Source organism: Schistocerca nitens, chromosome 4, assembly GCF_023898315.1.
Source record: "Schistocerca nitens isolate TAMUIC-IGC-003100 chromosome 4, iqSchNite1.1, whole genome shotgun sequence".
Lineage (NCBI taxonomy): Eukaryota > Metazoa > Arthropoda > Insecta > Orthoptera > Acrididae > Schistocerca > Schistocerca nitens.
Window position 1 is genome coordinate 881,758,732 of NC_064617.1, and position 12,454 is coordinate 881,771,185.

Here is a 12,454-nt window from a genome sequence, read left to right on the forward strand (position 1 = left end):
AGCTACACGATTGGACGTCTGTTGGTATTGCTGACACACTCGTCCACCAGTTCCTCGCCGCCTAGCAGAAGAGCGTAAAGACCAACGAAGGACCATCTATGCGGAACTGCAATCGCGTTACGCTGCTGATCGTTACAATTGTTCGTCGAACATCGTCACAGGCGATGAAATGTGCTCATCACTTCGAACCGGGAACAAAACGAATATCCATGGAGTGGCGCTACACCGCCCCTTCTCCGAATAAAAACTTCACAGCCGCATCCTTTGCCGGTAAAGTCATGGCGCCGACCTTCTGGGACTCTGAAGGGGTTATTCTGTTTGAGTTTCTCTGTCATGGTGCAACCATCAATTCGGAAATGTATTGTGCTATCCTCAGGTGACTGAAGAAACGACTTCAGCGTATTAGTCGCCCCAAATTCCAAACGAACTCATCCATCTATATGGTAACACTAGGAGTCACACAACTGTGCACACCCGTGAGGAGGTCACAAAACTTCATTGGACTGTTCTTCCTCGTCCACCCTACAGTCCGGATATCATTCCCAACTTCCATGTTATTGGCCCAATGATGAGTGCACTCCGATGGAAGCAGTATGTGACTCCGACGTCGACCAGTACAGTGGTACTATATGGGAATACAGGCCATCGCACTGAACAGAGATTGCGTTGAAAAGTAGGGTTTTGCAGCCAAAAGAATAAGTAATAATAAGGTGTGTTGGAACCCTGAATAACACCAACCTTCCCTTCAGGAAAAGAATGTTGCATCATTTATTGAACGCTCCTCAAATACATATTTCATTATTTTACCAATACTTATTATTATTATTATTAATATTATTATTATAGTTGTTATTGCTATTACTGTTATCATGACTATGCAGAAACACAAATCTGGACTCAATCGAAACATGTAAGAACTTCAAAAATGTTAAAACACGACGTGTTACATAGAGCAAGGATAAGAAATGATAAAATAAATAAATACTCTAGAACCTAGATATCCTTGTATCGATGCGTCATTACAAACGACACACTGAGTTCTGCTGTTAGCTACAACAGTTCTTTTAGTGAGTTCCCAATGCAAATGTTTTTCTTCCGCATGAAATGTCGTGCCAAAAGCTTCCTGGTAGTCAAAAATGACAGCATCAATCCGACTCCGCTTTTGATCGCATTCTAGATATCATGAAGAGACAGGCGAATCTGGATTTCACACAATCAGAAACTACGATTGCTACATAGGAATTGCTCTGCCCCAGGAAGATGACCCCACGCAGTCATAATGTATCTTCCATAATTGTACAAGAAGTCATCAGTGAAATAGGTTCGTAGCTCTGAGCATCTTTAGTGCCTTTCTCCAGTCACGTGGTCGCTCCGCCGGTCCAGCGACCTCTGGTAGACTGGTGCTGGAAGAGGGGCCAGTTGCTCTGTGTACTCATTAAAGAATATAGCGGAAGCCCAACAAACCTAATGTGCCTGTTTTCCTTACAGTAAAAGTGAGCGTTGACACCAAGAAAATGTTTCAGGTTGCCACAAAGGTCACTCATAGACACAAGACACAATTATGTACGCGGATAAATGTTGTATTTCTGTGTGACTGATGCCCGTCTTTTATCTTCCAGAGTCACCTGGAGAAAATCCTGGAGCGGCCAAACAGGGCGATGCCGGAGAGGAAGCCACTCTGCAGGAGGGAGGTAAGTAAGTCTCCAGCGGCTGGAGAAAGCTGCCATACGGGGTGAAGCAAGGGGCCTGTTAGTCTCAAAACGACACTAACGAAGCAAAAATATCTGTTATTCTGCACCAGAACAGGAGACAATGCACCTAGCACAATTAATGTAATGTCGCTATCAGAGGAACTAAAACCGAGCTATCCTGAAAAGATCAGTATTCAGGTTGTTCCAACAATTCCTATTATACACTTCTATAAATTGTTGGTGCGACGTAGTAAGCGAACTTTCATACAAGAATAACGACCAGACAGATTATTTTCGACGTTACAAGTAAAACAAAGTTGAGTTACCTTTTTATCTGTCATAATGAAATCGATTTCCTCCCTCAGTTACATACGCTACATGAAAACACGTATGCAGTGTACAAGAACCAAAAGGGAACATTATAGCAGAAAACGAAAAGTTTTTGGATAAAAACTGTGTAGGGCAGGGATGCACTCATCGACCTATATTGTTCAACCTGTACATCGAAGGAGTAAGGAAGAAAATAGAAGCCTGAAAATCATAGCGAAAGAGCATTAATGACAAGATTTGCTTGTAGCATTGTTGTCTTCTGTGAAAGGGCGCAGGAATTGTAGGACATTTTCAGTTGAAAGGACAGTTCATTGAGCACAGGATTTGGGTTGAGGCTTCAGCAGGGAAAGGCGAAGGAATTGAGCAACAGTAGAAATGTGTCTAGGGGTCACGTGGGTGTGAAGTAATTCTGCTTGGGGCGAAGAAAGGAAGATACAGGAACCAAACCAACAGAGACAAAGAGGGAATTCCTTGCGAAAACAAGTCTGATACTCTCAAAGCCAGCGATTAATTTGAGGAAGGAAGTTGCGGCAATGTACACCTGGAGCGCAGCGTTGTAAGGAAATGAATAATTGACTGGACAAAACGTAAAGCATTTGAGATGTTGTGCTACAGAAGATTATTGAAAATTAAATGGAACTGATAAGAAATGAGATGGCTCACCACAGAATCGGCACGAGAGGAATAGATGGAAAACACGGACAAGAAGAAGGGTCGGTTTGATAGGAGCCGTGTAGGGCATCAGGAAATTCCTGTCATGATTTTTTCACACTTGCCAAGTTGTTCACATAGAAGAGCACTGACCAAATTAAATTTGACTACCGGAAATAACAGTGAATGCTTACTTATAATGTATATTGGCTACACTTGTTTCGAAACTTATGTCACAGTCGAATATAGCAATATGTAAATATAGAAATATGTAAAACCACGCTTTACTACGGCATAGAAATTAAAAGCGATACCGTAATGCAGATTAGCCGATGGCAGCGCCATTAACTATTCAGGTCTCCAACTGGAGTACTGGTTGTGAGCTGTCCAGCGAAAGTGATTGTGCAATCCGTACAACATAATACACTCGGATTCGTATGCATGACTAAATTTAAGGTAATTTACAAGAATGATTGAAACTTCCTGGCAGATTAAAACTGTGTGCCGGACCGAAACTCGAACTCGGAACCTTTGCCTTTCACGGGCAAGTGCTCTACCACTTCTACTAGAATGATTGCCTATCGAAGTTGGAGGGCTCCAAACGATACATATCGAACGTGCGATAGTAAATCGATTATGGAAGTGTCGTGGCGCGCGTTACGAGTATGTTTCAAGTTATCACTACAGCAACGAAAAAAGAAAAGCGTTGGAGAAGCACTTCTAAATTCAAAGGAGACGACTTACCTTAGTCGTCGTCGGTGTTATCGTCTTGTGACAGTCCACGTGATGTGTAACCTACAGAGGCAAATCCTTCTTTCCCGTACCCAGGGTAAACTCTGCCAATATCGCGCAGCAATATCGGCAGAGTGACGCATGCGTCGACTTTCCCCTGAAAACGCAAGTTGTGAACGTATAGGTATTGGAATAAGTACAGTTCGTCCCTCTGTCCTGGAGGCCCTTTTCTTTTTATGGTAGACTTGACAGACTTCCACAGCCGTTCTATATTCTGGGTATGGACACTGGCGTCATCTGAAGAAACGAATTCCACAGAGTGGGGCTGAATTCGTGGTCGAACCCTTCAGGTTTGAGAGTCTGGTACGACTGAAACCCGTCTGTGATGACTTTTGTTCCAGGTAGTATGAAATGTTTTATGAGACCCACTAAAGTTATCTCGTTTCACAGCGAAACACTTGCGCGACTCCCTTTCTATCCCACCGAGAACCCAAATATGACCTACTTCACTTTTAGAAGGTCGTCCTCTCTGATTCTTTCGTCTGGCAATATGAGATTCGTCTACTTCTACTGTTTTATTCGGTCCACCAATTGGCACACTCATTTCTCACTATCAAGTAGCACACTTATTGGCAAAACCCGAAGTAGTCACACCCGGTATTTGCCGATAACTCCGTTTCTGATGCTGTGGCTTGCAACGTGTAATCTCGAATACAGCACGACACAAGAATTACGCTCGTGTGAATCGATAATTTGGAGGACTCGAACCACGTGTTTCTCCTGATGCTGGTTCGCTTTTCACAAAGTCCGCAGTGAAATTGCAACGGAATCTCAGCGTCCACACTCCTCTTACGAAGTTTCACAGACTTCGCAACACACAGTCCCTTCTTTCCTCGTCCGGCATAAGTCCATAATTACGGCAAAAAGTCAAACATTTGTCTATGCTGGATATGCATGGAATTAGAGTGTTCCATGTGAGGCATTCCGCAGAAGAAACGTGAGAAGCAGCAGACATTACACTCGCTATCAAGAGAAGCCGTGTCGATTTCCCAATGGAATCACAAACAATTACTGCGGTAATGTAATGTACACGAAGTGAAGAAACAACGCAAAACTGATAAAAATTACGATTACAAATAATTGATCATAATGCGCCCCACGACACTTACGTAATCGATTTACTATCGCAAGTTCGATATGTATCGTTTGGAGCCCTCCAACTTCTATAGGCAATCATAATTATCAAAATTAAGGTGACGTAAAATAATACGTAAGACTGCTTTACAATATTAAAGAACTGACAAGAATTATTAAAAATTAAAATTATTAAAGAATGAAAAATCGTCACCACATGTATGGTAGTCGGCAGCCAACGGCACGTAATCAGATGACATGATTTCGAAGATGGTAAGGCTGCTGGAGAAGTCAGCGATGTCTCCGACGCACGCATCTGACCGCGGCAGACGCCCCATCTTATCCGTGCTCGCCGCGGGGTGGGGGGGGGGGGGGGTGCGGGGTAGAGCGGTACTAAGCGACGACACCGCCTGCCATGTGTCTTGTTATTGTAGACAGGCCAGCCGAGTCCTCGCGGACGACAATATCGTCGGTTGCTAGGTGACGGACAATGCGTGTGGCTGCAGCGCAATGCTGGCCAGCGGCGGAATGTGCCGTGTCGAGGTGGAAGGAAGATAATATGCATTAATGCTGGAAAACGTACCATCTCTACGATAATTGTGCAATATACACTGAAGAGCCAAACAAACTGGTACACCTGCTTAATATCGCCCCCACAAGAATGCAGAAGTGCAACAACACGATGTGGCATGGACTCGACTAATGTCTGAAGTAGTGCTACAGGGAACTGACATCATGAATCATGCAGGTGTGTCCGTAAATCCGTAAGAGTACGGTGGGGTGCAGATCTCTTCTAAACAGTAGACTGTAGTTTGGTGGCCAGCGGAAATGTTTAAACACAAAAGAGTGTTCCTGGAGCCACTCTTTAGCAGTACTCGACGAGTGGGGTGTCACATTTTCCTGCTGGAATTGCTGAAGTCCGTAGTAATGCACGACGGACACGAATGGATGCAGTTGATCAGACAGAATGCTTACGTATGTTTCACCTGTCAGAGTCGTATCTAGACGTATCAGGGGTCCCACATCACGCCAACTGCACACGCCTCACAACATTACAGAGCCTCCACCAGCTTGAACAGTCCCCTGCTGAGATGCAGGGTCCATGGATACATGAGGTTGTCTCCACACCCGTATACGTCCACCCACTCCATATAAATTGACACGAGACTCATCCGACCAGACAACATGTTTCCAGTCATCAACAGTCCAGTGTCGCTGTTGACGGACACAGGCGATGCGTAAAGCTTTGTGTCGTGCAGACATCAAGGGTACACGAGTAGGCCTTCGGCTGCCACAGCCCACATCGATGATGTTTCGCTGAATGGTTAGCACGCTGACACTTGTTCATGGCCATGCATTGAAATCTGCAGAAATTTGCGGAAGGTTTGCATTTCTGTCATGCTGAGTGATTCTCTACAGACGTCGTTGGTCTCGTTCTTGCAGGGTCTTTTTCCGGCCGCAGCGATGTCGAAGATCTGATGCCTTACCGGACTCCGGATATTCACGGTACACTCGTGAAATGGCCGTACGGGAAAATCCCCACTTCATCCTTACCTCTGTGATCCTGAGTCCCATCAGTCGTGCGCCGAATACAACACGACGTTCAGAGTCACTTAAATCTTGATAAACTGCGATAGTAGCAGCAAGAACCGATCTTCCAACTGCGCCAGATACTTGTCTTATACAAGGGTTTCCGACCGCAGCGCCGTATTCTGCCTGTTTAAGTATCTCTGTATTTGAATACGCACGCGTATACCAGTTTCTGAAGTGATAAGAGAAGGTAAGGAGTCAACGGAAGGTCTTACCAGAAGGTGGGACAAGTTAGTCGGACATTTACTGCAGTATCCCGTAATAACAGTTAACTGGCACTGAGAAGAGCAGTAGAGGGGATTACCTATAAGAGGAGACAGAGGCTGTCGTACGCAAGATACACTCCTGGAAACTGAAATAAGAACACCGTGAATTCATTGTCCCAGGAAGGGGAAACTTTATTGACACATTCCTGGGGTCAGATACATCACATGATCACACTGACAGAACCACAGGCACATAGACACAGGCAACAGAGCATGCACAATGTCGGCACTAGTACAGTGTATATCCACCTTTCGCAGCAATGCAGGCTGCTATTCTCCCATGGAGACGATCGTAGAGATGCTGGATGTAGTCCTGTGGAACGGCTTGCCATGCCTTTTCCACCTGGCGCCTCAGTTGGACCAGCGTTCGTGCTGGACGTGCAGACCGCGTGAGACGACGCTTCATCCAGTCCCAAACATACTCAATGGGGGACAGATCCGGAGATCTTGCTGGCCAGGGTAGTTGACTTACACCTTCTAGAGCACGTTGGGTGGCACGGGATACATGCGGACGTGCATTGTCCTGTTGGAACAGCAAGTTCCCTTGCCGGTCTAGGAATGGTAGAACGATGGGTTCGATGGCGGTTTGGATGTACCGTGCACTATTCAGTGTCCCCTCGACGATCACCAGTGGTGTACGGCCAGTGTAGGAGATCGCTCCCCACACCATGATGCCGGGTGTTGGCCCTGTGTGCCTCGGTCGTATGCAGTCCTGATTGTGGCGCTCACCTGCACGGCGCCAAACACGCATACGACCATCATTGGCACCAAGGCAGAAGCGACTCTCATCGCTGAAGACGACACGTCTCCATTCGTCCTTCCATTCACGCCTGTCGCGACACCACTGCAGGCGGGCTGCACGATGTTGGGGCGTGAGCGGAAGACGGCCTAACGGTGTGCGGGACCGTAGCCCAGCTTCATGGTGACGGTTGCGAATGGTCCTCGCCGATACCCCAGGAGAAACAGTGTCCCTAATTTGCTGGGAAGTGGCGGTGCGGTCCCCTACGGCACTGCGTAGGATCATACGGTCTTGGCGTGCATCCGTGCGTCGCTGCGGTCCGGTCCCAGGTCGACGGGCACGTGCACCTTCCGCCGACCACTGGCGACAACATCGATGTACTGTGGAGACCTCACGCCCCACGTGTTGAGCAATTCGGCGGTACGTCCACCCGGCCTCCCGCATGCCCACTATACGCCCTCGCTCAAAGTCCGTCAACTGCACATACGGTTCACGTCCACGCTGTCGCGGCATGCTACCAGTGTTAAAGACTGCGATGGAGCTCCGTATGCCACGGCAAACTGGCTGACACTGACGGCGGCGGTGCACAAATGCTGCGCAGCTAGCGCCATTCGACGGCCAACACCGCGGTTCCTGGTGTGTCCGCTGTGCCGTGCGTGTGATCATTGCTTGTACAGCCCTCTCGCAGTGTCCGGAGCAAGTATGGTGGGTCTGACACACCGGTGTCAATGTGTTCTTTTTTCCATTTCCAGGAGTGTAGATTACGGACGCTGTTGGACGTAGATGGAAAGACTAGCACAAGGGAGAGGAAGATAACGAACAGCATCCACCGCAGCGAAACGGCTAAAAAGATTGCTCATTGTTTTAACGAAGGTCAGTCAGTGTAACAAAGTGACAACATGGTCGCTTATAAATGAAGCATCCACTAGTTTCCGCTGCCAACGGCTGAAAGCAGAGTACGTTATCTAAGTCGTCTACTGCCGTACCGCGTTTTACTACGTTGACGACACAAATTTTGCGAGGTTTCTTCTCGTGTACCGTCGGAGGTTGCGTCGTGTCGCGGCCGGGGTTGGAACGCACGTACCAGCGCACGAGACGAATTGTGCGACCGAGCGAGGTAGCGCAGTGGTCAGCACGCTGGACCCGCATTCGGGAGAACGAAGGTTCAAACCCACGCCTGGCCATCCTGATTCAGGTTTTATGCGATTTCCCTAAATCGCTTCATGAAAATGTCGGAATGGTTCCTCTGAAAGGGCACGGGCGACTTCCTTCCCCATCCTTTCCTAATGCGAGCTTGCGCTCCGTCTCTAATGACCTCGTTGTCGATGGTACGTTAAGCACTAACCTCCTAATGCTCCTCCGCCTTCTCCGAATTACGCGAAGCATAGCCCCGCATACTTGAATTTTTCGGAATCGCTTACTGGCGGATCCCTATTACTTCACAGCGCTGACACACGGACCTATACTATCAGTCTAAATAAGGGTAGCGAATCTCGCTATGATCCGCTAGACGAGGTGGAAATTGTCACCACTCGTATACAATCAGGGCCCTGTAGCAGTCCAGCTACTTTCAAGAAACTCTCAGAACCGACCACTGTATTGGAAAACGAGCACTACAAACAATCACTACACCGTCACGAAGCGGTTTCTACCATCTGTCTGCTCTAAAAACAAAACAGGATAACATTCTAAAGGCAGACCAAAGAAGAACACACACAAGATCACCACACTTCATGTGGAATTTGTTATCTTGTAAGTAATGTCGCCAAGTACACCTCGTTGTCATCAACATTACCTCCAGCAAACTGGTGTCTCCACTTAGTGACGCGATACCGCTGTCCTAGCAAATACTCCTTCGCACAGTCAGGAAATCGCTGAGCTCTTCCACCCATGGATGAGAGACGCACTTGCCAACTCTTTAAATGCCCCGTAGCAGGAGGACAGGTTTATTGATCGTTGGAGAAGCCTCAGTCCCGTCTTCATACACGCTGCACTTTTGAAACCTATTCTCGCCCCACCGACATGAACGGTGCCACCTGACTCCTCAATCGCGAACTGCAAAACTGTTGCACGAAATTCTTTTAACATGTGAAGACTTCTCGGCCAACGAGCCTGCAGAGCAGCATACAGGCACATCAGTTGGCCATTTCCTGCCTACGCTCGCACTACTGTCTGTACAGTGCTGCTTCGTCTCAGGACTTTGCCAAAGCGTGTTAGGAAACGCCAGGAATACTTTTATGCCTCGTGACCTCATCCTACGGTCGAAGACGTGAGATGTTTGTAAAACAAGTATTTCAATTCTCCGAAGTCGACGGTTTCATGAAGTTTATTTTTGGCAACACAGCCTTACACTGTATTAATCTTCGTCGGAATGGTTACGTTGTACTTAAATATCTGCATATATTCGATGCAAACAAGGCAGTTCTAGATGAAGGGCCTCAGCTTTAATTATATTTTAGAAAATTGTTCGCCTGCGACTATCCAGGACAAGCTATCCAGGGAACAATAATTTGACGGAAGAAAATGAAACAAACAAGCTAATTTTCTGCTGGGTCCTGATGTACCGTCAAGTGTCTTATTGGAGACGTTTAGAAAATTCCCATGTTCCAAGTGGCTTCTTAAATTACTTTATGTTGCTAAACACAAATAATTAATCACTGCCAGATAACATGAAATTCAGTTATTAATAAGGCTTTTTGTTTTCCTTTTTCAGAGCAATAACGTGAACATAGAAGATATCTTCCACCATAAGGTAAGGACACTCACTGAGTCTTCACAAGATACAACATAATTATTTTTTGCTAGCGTTGTTGGAACAGGGAAAATTTTTCACTTAGAGGACAAGAATTGCCTTTGATTCAACGCTTCTGGAAAGATTATGAACAATTTTCAATATGCCCTGTATAAGCTGATCAGAGCTAATAGTAGGATAGTAAAGTTTTAGAAGCCTTACTTACACTGTTCTTGTAGAAGTAAATTCAGTGACTGTCTTTGGCGGAGGTAAATTAGTGCCGAGATAGAGAAATTGGACTTACAGTGAAGACGTAAGAACTTTTGTCTGGTATGGTATTACTGTAGGAGATCTCGTGGTATCGTTTTCTTCGTAATCCATTTAGACACAGGTAGGACTGGAGAGGAAGTGATAAGAGATGGGGTATTGTTGGAAAAGATCTAGAAAAGGGATGTAGTTCGTAGGAGATGGGTAGGAAAATGAGTTCATACCTTCGTTTGGAATACAAGAGCAGGGGTAGTTTACAATTGATAGGACGGGTACATGCCCAGAACGTTTTCTTGCTCCAGGAGGAGAACGTCATTGAAATTATACTGGGTAACGACAAGGAATCTGTAGAGATGTAAAGAAGGCGAGACGAGGTGCCAGGGGCAAGCGAGGGGCTGGTGTTTCTCAGGATGTGGGGTGTTGGGGTTGGACTCTGGGGCAAATTTGCGCCCGCAAAAGGTGTTGCAGGCGCTTGACGAGATTATTCGGCTGCTGTAGGGTAGGGTTCGGGGAAAGAAGTGAGGGAAGGGGTGGACGGTGTAGGAATGTTGCAGTCGTTGCCCAGGTGAGTAGGAACAGCCGAGGTTCTCAGAGCCAGACAGGAAGTCGTAATATTGGTACCAAGACCTTCCGCCAAGAACTTTATTGTGATTAGCGGTGTGTATATCGAGTGTTTCAGCAACAATAGTAAATATCACAGAAGGTGTTCAGATAGACTAACTCGGAATAAAGCATTCCATATAACATGTATCCAGTTTTTATAGGTTGCAGAGATAGAGCTATTAGTATGTAACCAAACAGGATACTCACAGAAGGTGTTAAGCAAATGCAAACTATTATGTTAAAAGTTTAATTTCATAAATTCAACCTTCGACTTGACACAATTTTCGAATTCACTTGGCACCAGATGTAGATCTCGTGAAATCATCTTGCTGTTCTTTTATGTAGACTGCACTGATCATCGTCCAACCAATCAACTCGCCTCATATGTTTACTTTTTCTTATGGGACTTCATCTTCCAGCCGTCCCTTAAAACAAAAATCAAAAGGGCTAAGGTCGTGGAGCTTCGGTGGCCAAGAAGAATGATCATTTCGGCGAATCCCTATTCTGGAGTATGTCAGAATTAGATGATGTCTCTGTTACCTGATGACCAGAATATGCAGGGGCCCCTTCGTGCTCGAAGAGCATAGCCATCCTAGTAGCCAAAGGAATATATCTGATTAAAGCTGGAAGCTTGTTCTCAGGAACGTCTAGATAAGGAACACCTGTAAACGTTGTGGTAATAGAAAAGGCCTGTTTGTCTATCAACCACATCGCACATTTACAGAGAAGCGTTTTTGAAAATCTGTCTCTACAAAGGCATGTGGGTTTTCGATGGAACGACCATGTGAGTTGCGAGTGTTGCTGACACCGTCAGAAGTGAAAGTGTGTTCATCATTAAACAGTATTAATGGGATTACTAGGCAATTTGCAGTTAGCCTAAAACAAAAATTTAATCATTTACTTCCATCTCCTTCTGGAAAGTGTTTAATCCACTGTAAATACGAGGGTAGGGGCTCTATGTACTTAATGTCCGCCTTATTCTTGTATGTGGATCACTGATACTTGTAGAAATGCTTGTAGAATATGCCTGTAGATGGGCTACGATCTACTAACTAAACAATGGCTTCTACTTCATCTATAAATCTGCACAGTCAGGTGAAGTGTGAGTGCTGGCCACTGGTCCAGTCTCATGCAGTTTAACGAAAAGACGAGTAACACATTCTGGATTCTGGAATCAGTAAGGAGATATTTTTCCATTTTCTCTGCAAGCAGCATCAGCTTTTCCATTGGAAAACCAGTACGCAAGCAACATCAGAGTATTCAGCATTTTTGTGGCAATCTTAAATAACATGGAAGAAATGGGCAACAAATAAGTATCATAGTTGAAAAATTCAGTTAGCTCAAGCACAACAATACAAGTTCAACTTGAAAAGAGAAATGACAGTCGATAATAAAACCATAGCAATTCGAGTACCAACAAACCCGCCAGGTTAGCCTAGAGCGCTAATGCCCTGCTTCCTGGACTCGGGTAGGCGCACTGGCCCCGGTTCGAATCCGCCCGGCGGATTACCGACGTCGGTCGGTGTGCCGGCCAGCCTGGATGTGGTTTTTAGGCGGTTTTCCACATCCCGCTAGATGAACACCGGGCTGGTCCCCACGTTCCGCCTCAATTGCACGACTCGCAGACATCTGAACACGTTCGCACTATTCCACGAATTACACTAGACGCAAACAGCAGTGGTACACTAATTCCGTCCGGGAGGGGGGGGGGGTTACGGGG

The 12,454-nt window shown here is 46.1% G+C and overlaps 1 protein-coding gene across 1 annotated transcript in view; it reads left to right on the forward strand.

Annotated features, from left to right (window-relative positions):
• LOC126252640 (cGMP-specific 3',5'-cyclic phosphodiesterase) overlaps positions 1 to 12,454 on the forward strand; it is a gene marked incomplete at its 3' end in the record, with an annotated part of 583,236 nt that overhangs the window by 279,557 nt on the left and 291,225 nt on the right. Inside the window, exons 7-8 of the mRNA XM_049953543.1 lie at positions 1,620 to 1,691; positions 9,847 to 9,885. Of these exons, the coding sequence (XP_049809500.1) occupies positions 1,620 to 1,691; positions 9,847 to 9,885 (111 nt within the window). The remainder of the gene's footprint in view (positions 1 to 1,619; positions 1,692 to 9,846; positions 9,886 to 12,454) is intronic.